We start from the raw sequence: 14,451 nt of genomic DNA, 5'->3' as shown, positions 1-14,451 counted from the left end.
CTACCTACCTTCCCTGGGCCTCAGTTTCCCTCCACGTGCAGGGAGACTTGCAGCGTATTCTTCACATTGAAGGCAAGCTGGTGCCCCACTCACTTCTCTGGGATGTTGGGAGGCCAAGATGCCGGGACGGATGAGACAAGGTTCCAGGAGTGGGCAGTAGTTCTCAAGTGGGGCATCGTCCACGCCTCCCTCCAGCTGTGTCTCACCAAGCCCGCTGTTGTGTCTCCTGCAGCCCCCACACAGCCCCTGAGCTGGAGGGATGGAGAACTCCTCTGCTGCGTCAGCCTCATCCGAGGCTGGGAGCAGCCGCTCCCAGGAGATCGAGGAGCTGGAGCGCTTCATTGACAGCTACGTGCTCGAGTACCAGGTGCAGGGGCTGTTGACCGACAAGACGGAGGGGGATGGTGAGAGCGAGCAGACGCAGTCCCACATCTCCCAGGTGAGCGCCGGCGGGGCCTGGGCAGGTGCAGGGGCCCTGGCAGACTCCAGTGGGGGGAGAGGGAACCCTAAATCCAGGGAGCATCTAGTTGCCTGGCCCTTGATTGCTGAGGCATGGATGGCCCCAGGTGGCAGAGCCTGGGATCCAGGCAGGAAGCCCTCTGCTCTACCGTGCCCCCATCCTGCGCCACTGGGCCGCCGGGGCCTGGCCAGACTCACAATTCATTGAACACATGTTTATTGAGAGCCCACTATGTGCTAAGCACTGTTCCCTGTCCTCCACAAGCTTATGTTCTAGGAGAGATCTGGAGATTGTGGCTTCTCCAGAATGCACATCATAAAAGGCTATAACTTGGGAACATTGTCTCTGATTTCAAATACAGGCAGTTGTTGGCAGCCAAAGAGCTGAGTCTCAGGCAGTCACTGAAGGCTCTGTGTGCCAGCCCTAGGTAGGCGCCTGAGGCCTTCTGACCAGAATGTCAGGTTGGTGTTATCTGCTCCTGGGCTAGTCTGCGGTAGCCCCGGCCTTGGGTGGAAAGCAGACTTGGCTAACCGTGGGCCAAGATTTGGAAATCTTGAGTTCTCAAGAGTAAAGTGTGAGCCATTAAGGGTGGTGGTGATATCACATGCGTCTTTCCTTAATACCATAAATCCTCAGGAGGTATTGGTTCAAGAGCTGGTTCCCGATTTCCTTCTAGCTGTCTGTGTGACTTCGGGCAAACCCTTCAACTTCTCTGAGCCTTGATTTTCTTAGCTGGTGAATGGGGATTATCCTCTTGCCTCAGGAATGTTGGAAGGTCAAGGTGATAAGAGGTTCCCAAAGCTACAGAGAAGCAGGGGCGCGTTTCTTCTCCTGTTTGGGATCTGGGTCTTAGGTGTTCACTTCTTGCCTTTGTTGTCCCACCTCAAGCCGGGTCCCCTCTGACCAGTGGAGGGGAACCACTGGGGTACCCTGCTTTGAAGAAAAAGCCAAGTGCAACCAGCTGGCTGCTCACTGTCTGGGTGGGCAGAAGATCCAGACCCTCTGGCCATTTAGAAAGCCAGAGGAAACCTGGAACTCGGGACCGGGGGTCAATCTGGGACATTTGGAGGCCCTGGTGGTCCCACACCTTACCCCACGGGGGCAGGGAAGAGAAAAATCGGCCCCGAGAGAGAAGTGGGAATGTATGTGATGCTTTCCTTCGTGTCCTTGAAGTTCTAAATCACAATTCACAGTTAGCATAAGCTTATAATGCATCCATTATTCGCTCTACAAGTGTGTATCGAGCACCTACCCCGTGCTGGACACCGTTCTAGGGCTGGGTATCTGGGAGTGAGCCAAAGAGGCATAAAGCTCTGCCCTCATGGGCCTTACATTCGAGGGGTGGGTGATAATTGCTGTGGAGAAAAATAAATTAAGAAAACGAAATAGGGAGTGATGAGGGTGAGGAGGGGTTTGTAGTTTTAAGTAGGCTATCAGGGAAGATGTCACCGAAGTAGGTGAGGGGTGAGCTGTGCAGATATCTCGGGCAAAGACCCAGCTGGAAGAGTATTCCAGGGACAGCAAGGCAGCTAAGGTGCAGAGCAAAAGGGAGAGACAGGGGGGATGGGTCAGGGAGAAAAGGGGGTCACGTTGATAAGAGGTGCAGGCGCCGAGCCCGGGGGTCTGCTAGCACTGAGCAAGCAGGGTTGGGAGGAGGAACCAGCCAGAGACCAGGAGTGGGGCTGGCAGGGAGGCAGAAGCAAAACCAGGCAGGGTGAAGTGCTAGGAGCCCCCAGGGAGGATGTGTTCAAGGAGATGGGGGACGGGTTGGCTGTGTTGATGGCAGCTGCTGGGCCATGGATTAGGAAGACCAAGAAGGACCTGACCAAGCTATGGGGGCTCTTAAGGGGACCCTACCTAGAGAGGTGCCCATCAAGTGGCAGGGGCTAACGTTAAGGAGATGGGTTGCAGATGGGGAGGGTAATGCAGATCCTCTATGTATTACAGGGGTGTCTCTGTAGAGGGGAGAGACCTGGTATTTGGGGAAGTGAGGTCAAAACAGGAGCATCCACATGTCGTATGCATGGATGGGAGTGGTCTGGGGCAGAGGGGAGGCTCCATGGAGCCATGGCCTTGAGTAAAGGAGAAGGCTTGGCCTTGGCTCGGGTCCCCAGCAGCTCACCCACAATCACAGAGCGGGGGTTTCCAGGCTTGTAGCTGTGCTTTCAGAAGGACCCCTCATTGTGCAACATAGCTGTGAGTTTCTCCAGCTACTTTCAGCCACGATGGCGCAGGTGCAAGTGCAGTTACAGAACTGAATTTAACCGGGACTGAAGTTTCTCTGGGTGATGCCACTGGAGGGAAAGAAGGAGGAAGGAGTCAGGAGGAGTCAGGACAGTGCATTCCCTGACACTGAGCCAGGCAAGGACAGGAGTAAGGACCCAAGGCAGTGATAGGTGCTGAAGAGTGGTGGGTCAGTGGATTGGGGGTCCCTAGGGTGTTGGTGAGTGGCTGGAGTCCTGCAGGAATGAGCAGCAAAGGGGAGTGTCCAGAGTGCGTGTTGGAAGTCCAGGGCAGAAGGTGCAGTAGTTGGCAATGAAAGGCTGGGCCCAAGCATGGAGGTATTGGGCAGAGAAGAGATCAAGAGGAGGGGACCATGGAGCTGATGGGCAGGGCACAGGAACCACCATCACTGACATCGACAGGTGCCGGAAGAGGTGGCCACGATCCAGGAGAAAAGTCTTGAAGAAGTACAGGGACTGAGGTGGGGGTGGGTGACCTGGGGGTCTACAGGTGACTGCAAGGACGGGGTGCCTTGTCTGATGATGTGTTAGTTTCAACCACCTTTATCATAGAGTTAACAATATCATCACCTGCAGTGGCAGGGGGAGGGGTCCTAGACTAGACTGGACAATTTCCAAGGGAAATAAACCTCTTTGGGTCGTGGAGGGCAGGAAGGGGAGGGAATTAGGTGAACCAACTCTTGCATACACCCGTAAGCATCCTGGAGCAGACTTCCCTGGGAGCAGGCCCCGGGGATGGGGTGTGGGGCTGGCCTGCCTCCCGCACTGCGTGGCCTCCAGCAGGGCATCCTTCAGAGGCTCCTCTTAAAGGAGGAGTGTCCAAAGATGCCGTGAAGCTTCACCCCAGAGGAATGCCTGACGAATGGTAGAATTTCTGTTCCCAGAGCAGCCACCGGGGAGATAATTCTGGAAGCAGGGGCCCTCCTGGTGTCTCTGGCCTCCCTGTGGTGATGGCGGTGCTCTCAAGATGCCGAGCAGATAGAGATGTGCCCTCACTCTGGGCCCTGCCCTTGCAGCTCCCACTCCTGGGAGAGGTCAGGCCTGACCATGCTTGGATGTCCACGTCTGCAGAGGCTTTCAAACAGATGTTTGTTGTGAGGCCACTTGTGACATCTGATGCGTTCCTTAAACTTTATGCGTTCTCTGATGTTCCCTGGAAGAATGCAAACACCTGGCAAGATCCCGGGGCCTGCCTGTGTACCTCTGGCCAAGGAGGGATGTTTTAACCCCACGCCCAGCAAACCTGCTACCAGACGCCCACAGACACAGCTGGGGTGCAGACTCCAGAGGAGGGGCAGCTGTGGATGGCTCTCAGTAAGGCTAGGGTTATATGTGTTTATTTGCACACTTCTTTAAAAAAATAAAGTCTCTGTTGACACAGCTTTAAGAGAAGTCTTTCTGCTAGAGCACTTTTGCTTGTTCTTATTTAACCTGATGACTATTTTAAATGGAAGCCAAGAACCAAAAAAAACCCTCAGAGAATGTCCCCATCTGCCTGTCTGCGGTGGTGTTTTGGTATTTCTGGGAGAGGAAAATTGTTAAGAATCTTGGAAACGTTGAGAAAACTTGAGAGAGTGGAGAATAATGTTGCTCTTCAGTTGGTGGGACCATTTTTTAGGATCTGAGAGATGATAGTTGACCCTCATGATGCTTGTACAGTTGTGTTCTCCCCATCCCCTCCTTTAGCAACAACTAGGAAGAAAGATGGATGGACGAATGGATGCATGCATGGATGGTTAGATGGTTGGAAAGAGATTAGGTAGGTAGGTAGGTAGGTAGGTAGGTAGATAGATAGATAGATAGAGTGAACCAGTGAGTTTCCTTTTCTTTAGATGAGTAACCAAGAGAATGTAAGTTCTAAGTTTCCCAACACTTTTAAGATACATGCCCCACCACCCACCCACCACACATCCATTTCAGGAGTGCATGCCCTCCAGTGGATTCCAAGTCCATAAAAGCACATCCTGAAAGTTGTCTTCACTCTGTCTTTGAGAGAAGGGAGGATTATAGCCCTATTCCACAGGAGAGAAGACTGCTGGAGTACAGATGTGGGAAGGGACGAAACCACACTGCTTGGTGGTAGCTGATCTGGGGCCCAACCCTTCCCTACCCACTTCTGGCCACCAGACTTGAGCTCCACTGTCGAATGGGTAGAATGTAGGGACATTGTAAAGAGCAGATACATTTAATGAAAGCATATTTCCCCATAAATTCTTGGGAACAGGTGAAATGAAGAACCAGTGAGGGTAAAAATAACTTCCTATGGTCCTTTTTGATGTTGTCAGGCACTTGAGGCTCCTAGGTTTTGTCTAAAATGCAGAGTGTCCTTAGCAAGAGCAGTGCAACCATGCGGATGTAAAGAATGGGATGCAAGTATTCAGATTGGCATGACTTCTCTCACTCACAGTGTTTTTCCTTCTCTTTCTCTTCGTGTTTTTCCTCATTCTGCCTTCCCTGTTCACTGTTCCCTCATCCCCCTTTTATCCCATTCCTTCATTTCCTCCTGCCCTTTGAACACTCTCCCCTGCCGTATTCACTCGTAGGAGGAAGCACTCAATGGTGGACCACCCATGAAAGGCTTAACTGAAGAAGTGAGTTTAAGAGGAATTGTGGGATGGTTGAGCATGGGAGCCTCATTTTCTTAGAGATACAATTTATTTTTAATTACACGAGTCCTCTATGCGTACATTCTTAGAGTACACAAGAATTCTAATATTAGCAATAAAATCTCCCTTAGCTGCTGCCTCATTCACCGCCTTGATTGGTGAGTTAACTTCATCACTCTTTTTAATGCATTTATCAACCTATATATAACATAGGACTTTTAGAAATACATTATTTCAAAATCATAAATCAGGGATGCCTGGGTGGCTCAGTTGGTTAAGCGTCTGCCTTTGGCTCAGGTCATAAGACTGGGGGTCCTGGGATCGAGCCCCGCATCGGGCTCCCTGCTCCACGGGAAGCCTGCTTCTCCCTCTCCCACTCCCCCTGCTTGTGTTCCTCTCTCGCTGTATCTCTCTCTGTCAAATAAATAAATAAAATCTTTTTTAAAAAATCATAAATCATAGCCAATGAATATATTGTTCAATGACCTACATCTTTCACCTTGCTGTATGCCGTAGGGATTCTTCCAGCCTTGTAAACCCACTGTGTTCTGTTTAATGGCTACATAGTAGTCCATACCATGGATGTCCCAGAGTTTAACATTCATCTGCTGAGGGGGATTCAGGGAACTTCTGAATTTTCCCCTGGAAATATAAGATACTTCAATGAGTGTCACTGAACATGCCTCTGCCTGCACGTATAAAAGTGTTTATTTAGGTAGATGCTGAGAAATAGAATCATTTTTAATAGCTATTGTCAGATTGTTTTCTAAAATGTTCTGTTTTTCACACCACCACCGGTGTATTGGGACAAATCATCTCGTGGCATCTTAATTTGCATCTTCTTGATGTCTAGTGAGGTTGTGTCCCTTTTTAATCTGATTATCAGTCATTTTTTAATGAGTTAAAATTTTATTTTACTTTTAAAGCAACAATTGGAAAAACAGAGGCAATCAGGAAACAGAGGAAGAAACCCAGCATAATTTTGTGATAAAACTAATGTCATTTTTGGGTATTATTTTTTCTTTATATACCTTTTACAACATTGAACTTCTCGCATACATGCAATTTTTAGTTCACTCATTTATTTAGCATGATCTCCTAGACATCATTTGGTGGTTCTTGGCATAAAGTATAATTGTTTAAATCTGCCCCTTTTCTGGTAATCACTATTGGTTAAAGAGTGAAGTATAATTAAAGCTAACATTTTGTTCATTCAAGCCCTGTTCTAAGCTCTGGGGATAAACTCAAGAACAGAATGAACCATAATCCCTGCCCCCCACCCCCCAGCCCTTCTTTTCAAATGGAGAAAGACAGATGACAGACCAAGAAGGAAATAGGATGGTAGAAGGTGTTATACACCCGAGTGGGCAGGACAGGGGTAGTGCTGGGCTGTCCCAGGGAGCTTACTTAGACTTTTGAGCAAAGATTTGAAGAAAGTGAGAGAATGAGGCCACATGGGAACCAGAGTTCCAGGCAAAGGGAATGTCAAGGGCCCAGCTCTGGTGTGGGAGTGTGTCCGGCTTCGAGGAACAGCTTGGGGGCCCAGTCTGGCTGGAGCAAAGTGAGCAAGGGGGGAGTGTCATAGAAGAGCCAGCTCTGCAGGGCCTTTCCCTCCCTGATGAAGACTCTGGCATTTTCTCTAGTGCAACGGGATGATGCCAGAGGGTTTTGAGCAGAGGATGGGTATGGTATGACTGGCTAAATCGGATCACTCAGGATGCTGTGTGGAGAAGAGGCTATGGCAAGGGGCTGGCAGTGGGGAGTGGTCAGGAAAGGAAGCAGGGAGACCAGGAAGCTGTTGGGCTGGTCCAGACAAGAGGTAATGATGGCTTGGAGCAGTGGGGTCACCGTGCAGGTGGTAAAAGGCAGTCAGATTCTTGTTATGCCTTAAAGGTACAGATAACATGATTTTCTGATGAATATCCCTGAGGATTTTAGCCTGAGTAAATGGAGGAATAGACTTTGCAGAAATGAGAGATATATAGGAGACCCTGAGAGTAGCTTTGGGGAGCAAAGATCAAGAGTTGAGTTTTGGAACGTGAAAGGTTTAAGATAGTATTAACGTCTTGGTGGAGATGCTGATCAAGCAGGTAGATGTGCAGAGGTGGCATTCAGAGGAGAGGAATGACCTGGAGACTTACGTCTGTCAATAGTAGCATATGGATGGCATTTTAAGCCCAGGAATGAGGGAGCTTAGAGAAGAGGGTCCAAGATTGAGCCCTACGAGACTGAGGAGATGAGCAGGAACTAACAAAGAATACTGAAGTGTGTCCATATTAACTCATTTACTCTTCACAACAATTCTGTGAAGATACTATTATTGTTGCCAGCTTACAGGGGAGGAAGCTAAGGCACAGAGAGGTTGAATAAGTTGCCCAAGGTCACACAGCAAGTATGTGGCCAGTCTAAGGTCTGAACCAGGTGGTCTTACTCCGGTTGCCATACACTTAACCTCTCTACTGCTGGTAGTTTCTGTTAATTATTACAGTTGGGGGAAATTGAGTCTTTGGGATAAAGTGGCTCGTCGGAGGTCATAGAGTAAGTGATAGAGCAGGAATAGGAACTCAAGATTCACCGCTTCAAGAATTCGAGCTCCTAGTCACTACATTATGCTGCTTCTACAACAGGAAAGTTGGGGTTTTTTTCTTTTTAAGACAGGAGCAAAAAGCCTTTCTTCCTCTCTCAAATCTCAGTCCTTGGGCAGCACCTCCTCCCCCTTCCACACAAGGCTTTTCTGGAGCATCACATGGATGGAGAGTGGGCTACCAACAAGTCTCTGCTCCCACCTTCCCTTCTTGTTTCTCCTCTCCATGGACAAGGAGCCCATGTACCCAGCATACAGGAACTCGTTCCAGACTTTGAGAAGCTCAGTCTGTAGGCTGGCAGGATTCTGCTCCTGGCTGGCCTATCTCTGAGCTCCGTGAGATGGTGAGGAAGCCACGTCCCCTTTCTGGGCATTGCGAGAAGACAGTGGCTCCCACTTGACCTTCAAACTGCTCCCTGGGCGGTCCTGCAGCCCCCTTGATTAAGAAGCCCTGGGTAAGATGACTTTTTAAATGATTTTTCACTTTGAAATAAATTCAGATGTAAATAAAAATGGCAATAATAGTACAAAGAATCCCTGTCTATCCTTCACCCAGAGTATCCGATTATTCATATTTTACCACTTTGCTTTCTGCCTCTCTTCCCTCAGAAAGAGAGAAAGAGATTCTATAAAGAGATTTTTTTTTAAAGATTTTATTTATTTATTTGACAGAGAGAGAGAAAGCGAGAGAGGGAACACAAGCAGGGGGGAGTGGGAAAGGGAGAAGCAGGCTTCCCGCTGAGCAGGGAGCCCGATGCGGGGCTTGATCCCAGGACCCCGAGATCATGACCTGAGCCGAGGGCAGTCACTTAACCGACTAAGCCACCCAGGTGCCCTGAGATTTTATTTATTTATTTATTTGAGAGTAAGTTGCAGACTCTCCTTTATTCCTAAACAGTTCAATGTGTGTTTTCTAAGAACAGAGACATTCTCTTACATAGTCATAGTATAGGAAATAAACATTGAAACAGTATTATTATTTAATCTATAGACCTTATATTTCACCAGTAATATCCTTTATAGCAAAGAAAGAAATTGTAGGTTCCTCAAAAATTAAACATAGAATTACCATGTGATGCAGCAGTTCTACTTCTGGATATATATCCCAAAGAATTCAAAGCAAGGATGTGAAGAGATATTTACACACCCATATTTATAGCAGCATTATTCACAATAACCAAAAGGTGGAAACAACCCAAGTGCCCATCAATAGATGACTGGATAAACCAAATGTGGTCTATCCATACAATGAAATAGTATTGAGGCTCAAGAAAAAAAAGGAAATTCTATGACATGCACAACATGGATGAATCTCGAGGACTTTATGCTCAGTGAAATAAACCAGACACGGAAGGACAGATACTGTATGATTCTACTTCCATGAGACACTTAGAATAGTAAAGTTCACAGAGAATGAAGGTGGAATAGTGAAATGGGTAACAGGAGCTAGGAGGCTGGGGGCTGGGAGTTAGTGTTTCATGGGGACAGAGTTTCAGTTTGGGATGATAAAGAAGTTCTGGAGATGGGCGCCTGGGTGGCTCAGTCGGTTAAGCGTCTGCCTTTGGCTCAGGTTATGATCCCAGGGTCCTGGGATCGAGTCCTGCATTGGGCTCCCTGCTCAGTGGGGAGTCTGCTTCTCCCTCTGCCCCTCCTTCCCCCACTCATGCTCTCTCTCTCTCTCAAAAAATAAATAAATAAAATCTTTAAAAAAACAGAAAGAAAAGGTCCTGGAGATGAATGGTGGTGGCGGCTGCATGGTGATGTGAATGTACTTAATGCCACTGAAATATACTCTTAAAAAAGGGTAAAATGGTACATTTTATGTTCTGTATATTTTACTATAATAAAAAAACTTCTGGTTCAGGGTCTAATCCAAGATCACACATTACATTTAGTATCCAACACTTTTATTGGCTCTTTGAATGAAAAGCTATTTCTGCCTTTCCTCATTCTGCCACTTTTTGGCCGTGTAACCCTGGGTGAGTTAGCAGCCATTCTATGCTTCAAATTCCGTATTTGCAAAGTGGGCATAATGAAGGTGCCTAGATCTCTGTGAAGCGTAAATGTTAATATATGTAATAGGCTAGATGTAAATGAAATCTTTATATATTCTGACAAACTAGTTCTTGTCATACACCCCGCAAGTAGCCTCTCACTTGGCTTTAATATTGTTCATGATTTCTTTTGTCACACAGAAGTTTTAGAATTCAGTGTAGTCTAAAACTCATAGCTTGGCATTTAATCGACTTGGAATGTGCTGTTGACAGATAGTATGAGGCAGACATTGAGAGTAATTTTTCCTCACTTTCCTCCAGTTGTCTCAATCCCAGTGTTTATTGATGATCTCTCCTTTCCCCTGTTTGGAAACACTGTCCTTATCATTATATAATCTATGATCTAAAATCCCATTTGTACATCTGTTTGTTTATGGATGCAGTTTTGTCAATTATCTCTTTGTCTCATCCTGGGTGAGACATACTGAGTCAACTTGCTGGTTTGGCTCAAGCCTTGTAATATACTGGGTATCAGGAAGTGCAATCCCTGGGGAGCTTCATACCATGGAAAAGTGGGGTGCACCCTCAGCCTCCCCCACTCCGTGCTCTTCCTACCCCAGGGTTCAAGGGGTTCCCCTGTCTTTCACCAAGTCTGCTCCTAAAATACTGTCCCTCCTGGGATGCAAATGACAGAGAGCAGATTATAATTTTTTTATTGTGAGATTATTTATTTGTTTATTGTTTAAGATTTTTATTTTAAGTGATCTCTACACCCAGTGTGGGGCTTGAACTTACAACCCCGAGATCAAGAGTCACATGCTCCCCCCAGCTGAGCCAGCCAGGTGCCCCTACTGTGAAATAATTTAAATGTGCCGATAAGAGCGAAGAATACTAGAATAAGCATCTATTTTGGGTATAGAATAAGCATCTGTACTCCCATTTATGAAACCTTCACCCCGTGCCATCTGTGTTTCAGGTTTTTAAAGTAAGAAATAAATTATAGCAGCAGGGTGGAGGCCCCACACTACTCATTCGATGTCCATCGTTCCCATATATAAAAAATGTCCCACTTTTCCTGCCTCCTTGTGTTCAATGACCTTTTCCGGAGGACACCACCTCTTCCCCCAGAGGACCTGCTCCTAGCAGCAAACCAGTTTCCCTTGAAGGAGAAACTCTCTAGTGTTGGAATCAGACATCTGGGTGGGAGAGCTGAGCCTGCTCTCCAGGCGGGGGCCCTTCTCTCTGTTCTGGAATCATCTCATACAGATAAGGACAGGTTCAGGGAAGGGCTGCGTCTGGAGATTTTTCTAGGCGATAGCTCAGAAAAGGCAAGGGAGAGGCAGGAGGTGGGGGCTACAGCCTAAGAGCAATCCCAGCAGAGGTGGGGAAGGGAGAGTTCCCAAGGGGCTTTAGGACCGGGGAAGGAGCCCTCATCCCTGCTGGAGGTGATCCCAGCACCAGGCAGCAGCAAGGAAGAGGCGGTCCCTGGGACAGCTGCTCCTGCAGGGGTTGGAGGTGGTGCCTCGCAAGCCCAGTGGGTACAGCTTTGTGGGGTAAGTGCAGTGATTCATGCTTAATTCCTTCCTGGGGCGCAGGAAAGCTGTGCACAGCTGGACCACACAGTCCCTTCTGCAACCACTTTGCCCAGGGACCTGCCTGTATGCAGCCCTGACTGGGTCTCTGGGGTGGGTTTCTGCAGACTTTATCGCCTTGCTTGCTCTCCTTCACACAGATCAGCCCCTCTGCTTGCTGCTTGTCTGTACCATGCTCTCAGATCCATTTCTTCACTTCCATCTCTGCCTCCACTGCCGGTGGAAAACCAGACGCTGGACTCAGAGCCTCCTGACCCGCTCCCCGCCCCGCCCCCACCCGGGCTAGTTAGCCTTCCCTAATACGGCTCTGATGACGCCCTCCCCTAGCAGGGTCACCCCGTTCTTCTGACCGGAAAAGTCTCCAAGTGCCTTGATCAGAGAGAGTCTTGCTTGCTGCACTCGGCCTCTGAGCTGGAGACTGTCCCGCTGCCTGTGTCCACACCCAGCCTCGCGCCTCTCTGGGAATCCCCACTTGCCCATTTTCCTTCCCCGCAACCCCCGCCCCGGGCCCCCTGCCAAGGGCATAGCTCTTTCTTCTCTCAGCCTTGCCTTCCACCTGGCATCGCTGTATCAGACAGCTCGCCTCTCCCACGAAGGGAGGTGCTTATTGCAGGTCCTGCATGGAAAGCGCCCAGAAAATGGCTTCTGGTTGGAGGATACTAATTTAGGGATGACTTTGACAAAGCAGAGCCATCTCTCGGGAGCCTGGAACCGCTCTCGGAAAGCCTAAGCAGGGGGTGAGGTTACCTCTGGCAGTGTGTGAAACCTCAGCCTTCTCTCTGCTTGCTTGGCAAGGGGAGCCATCGAGCCTCCCCGCCCTGCTTGCTGACCCCAGGAGCGTGCCCAACCACGAGTCACTCCTCCAGGAGATGTCACACAGGGGCTGTGCAGCTTGGGACACCTGGGATGGGGGGAAGCCTTTCTCTGCAAGGCTGTCCTAGGATGGGATGGAGGGTGCGTGATCCCAGCCCGTACTCGCTGTGGGCCTTGGCCACCCCCTACCCTGTCAGCAGGAAAGGAGAAGCCACCGCAAGGGTATAAAACAGAAGAATTGTTTTTATGGTAGTTTAAACACTTTATGCACATATGTACATACATATGCTTATCTGTATATATCATTCAAAAAATATGTATGCATACATACATATACGTATTACTTATTATTTTGAAATTATTTTAATTAAACTTAAGGCAAAGGTGTAAACATAGTACAGCGTGTTCCCATGGACCTGTCCAGCTTCCCCTAATACGAACACCTTACCTCACCATAGTACAATAATGAGAACTAAGGATTTAACATCGGTATCGTAAGACGTTATTCAGATTTCACCAGTTTTCCCACGAACATCCCTTTTTCTGTTCCAAGATCCAGATTTGCATCCAGTTGTCATGTCTCCTTATTCTCCTTCAGTCTGTGCATCCTTCCTGGGTCTGGTTTTCCATGACCTTGACTTGAGGAGTGCTGGTTACTTGTTTCATAGAAAATCTTCCTGATTAGATTGAGGTTGTACATTTTTGGCAAGAACACTTCAGAAGCACGTCATACTCGGGAGTCCATGATGTTGATAGGCTTCGTTATATGGCCAGTGTTATCCCCCATCTCTCGGTTGAGGTGGTGTCTGGTGGATTTCTCACTTTCCTTCATATAACTAATTAATTAATATATTTATTATACTTAATAATTGATATAGTTAATAAATATATTGGGGGAGATGCTTTGAGACTGCAAATATCCAGACAGAGGGAATTTAATCCAGGCAATTGGTTACCCAGATGATAAAAGAGCTGAGAAGCGAAATAAGCCAGATACTAGCAATCCCAGGAAGCCAATCCCACCTCCAGGCCTGAGGCACAAAAGGAGGAGTTGGTGTTTCCAGAGCCCAGGAGTCAGGGTCATGCACAGAAGGCTCATCTGGTGAGGTCTAGAGCCATGAAGGAGACCCAGTCCCTGCCGGCAGGGCCCTCCCTGAGGCACAGGGAGAGGGGAGAAACCAGCACCTTGGCTTCTTCCTTCTTTCTGCCTCCCAGTGGCCGAACCGAGCTGGAAGCCAGCTGACACAGGAGGCTGGGAATCGTAGTCTGCAGGGGTCAGCTCCTCGGCAGTGCCCAAGAGGGATGGGCCAGACGTGGCTGTTAGGACACACTTGCCCAGGACTGCTGCCCCGCTGTTTCCCTCGAGCTGTGCCATCCAGTATCATAGCCACTAGTCACGTGTGTCTCAAACACTTGAAATGTGGCTGGTCTAATTGGACATGTACTCTAAGTAGATTTCAAAAACTTGGTATGGAAAGAAGAATATAAAAGATCTCATTAATACTGTTTTGGGGCGCCTGGGTGGCTCAGTCGGTTAAGAGTCCAACTCTTGATTTTGGCTCAGGTCATCATCTCAGGGTTATGAGATCGAGCCCTGCATGGGGCTCTGAGCTCAGCGAGGAATCTGCTTGAGATTCTCTCTCTCCCTCTCCCTCTGCCCCTCCCCTCCCACACATTCTCTCTCTCAAATAAATAAATTAAAAAAAAAAATAATGTCATATGAATTACCTGTTGAAGTGATCATATTTTGGATATATTGAGATAAATAAAATATATTATTAAATTTAAGTTAGCCTTTTCCTTTTTAAAATCTGGCTGCTAGATCATTTTAAATTACCTCTGTGGCTCCTATTTGTGGCCCTCGTCTTATTTCATTTGGATAGTGCTGCTCTTATACCGGCCTGTGTCAGCGGCGCTGTGACAAAGGTCGTGCCCTTGACCTACAGTCAGGAGGGTGTGACCAGCTAAGGTTTTATAACACCGGGACTGCACTGGCCTTGAGCCGTTCACACTCACTCTGTTTTGACCAAGTATGTCAAACAGAGATATTGGGCTCCTCCGCTCTTCGTGTGTTGGTGTGGGTCAAGGTCAGTGTTCAACATTAGCCTAAGGGGCTAGATAACATTTAACGAGAATTAAAAACACCACCATATAGCTCG

General features: G+C 48.1%; 1 protein-coding gene across 1 annotated transcript in view; it reads left to right on the top strand.

Annotated features, from left to right (window-relative positions):
- Window positions 1-257: 257 nt before the first annotated feature.
- Window positions 258-14,451, top strand: part of CTIF (cap binding complex dependent translation initiation factor) — a 214,991-nt gene continuing 200,797 nt past the window's right edge. Inside the window, exon 1 of the mRNA XM_021686347.2 lies at window positions 258-439. Within this exon, the coding sequence (XP_021542022.1) occupies window positions 260-439 (180 nt within the window). The 5' untranslated portion in view covers window positions 258-259. The remainder of the gene's footprint in view (window positions 440-14,451) is intronic.

The sequence above is a fragment of the Neomonachus schauinslandi genome, chromosome 14, assembly GCF_002201575.2.
Source record: "Neomonachus schauinslandi chromosome 14, ASM220157v2, whole genome shotgun sequence".
Classification (NCBI taxonomy): Eukaryota; Metazoa; Chordata; class Mammalia; order Carnivora; family Phocidae; genus Neomonachus; species Neomonachus schauinslandi.
The sequence above is the reverse complement of the archived record's forward strand: the minus strand, read 5'-3'. Positions and strand labels throughout refer to the sequence as shown.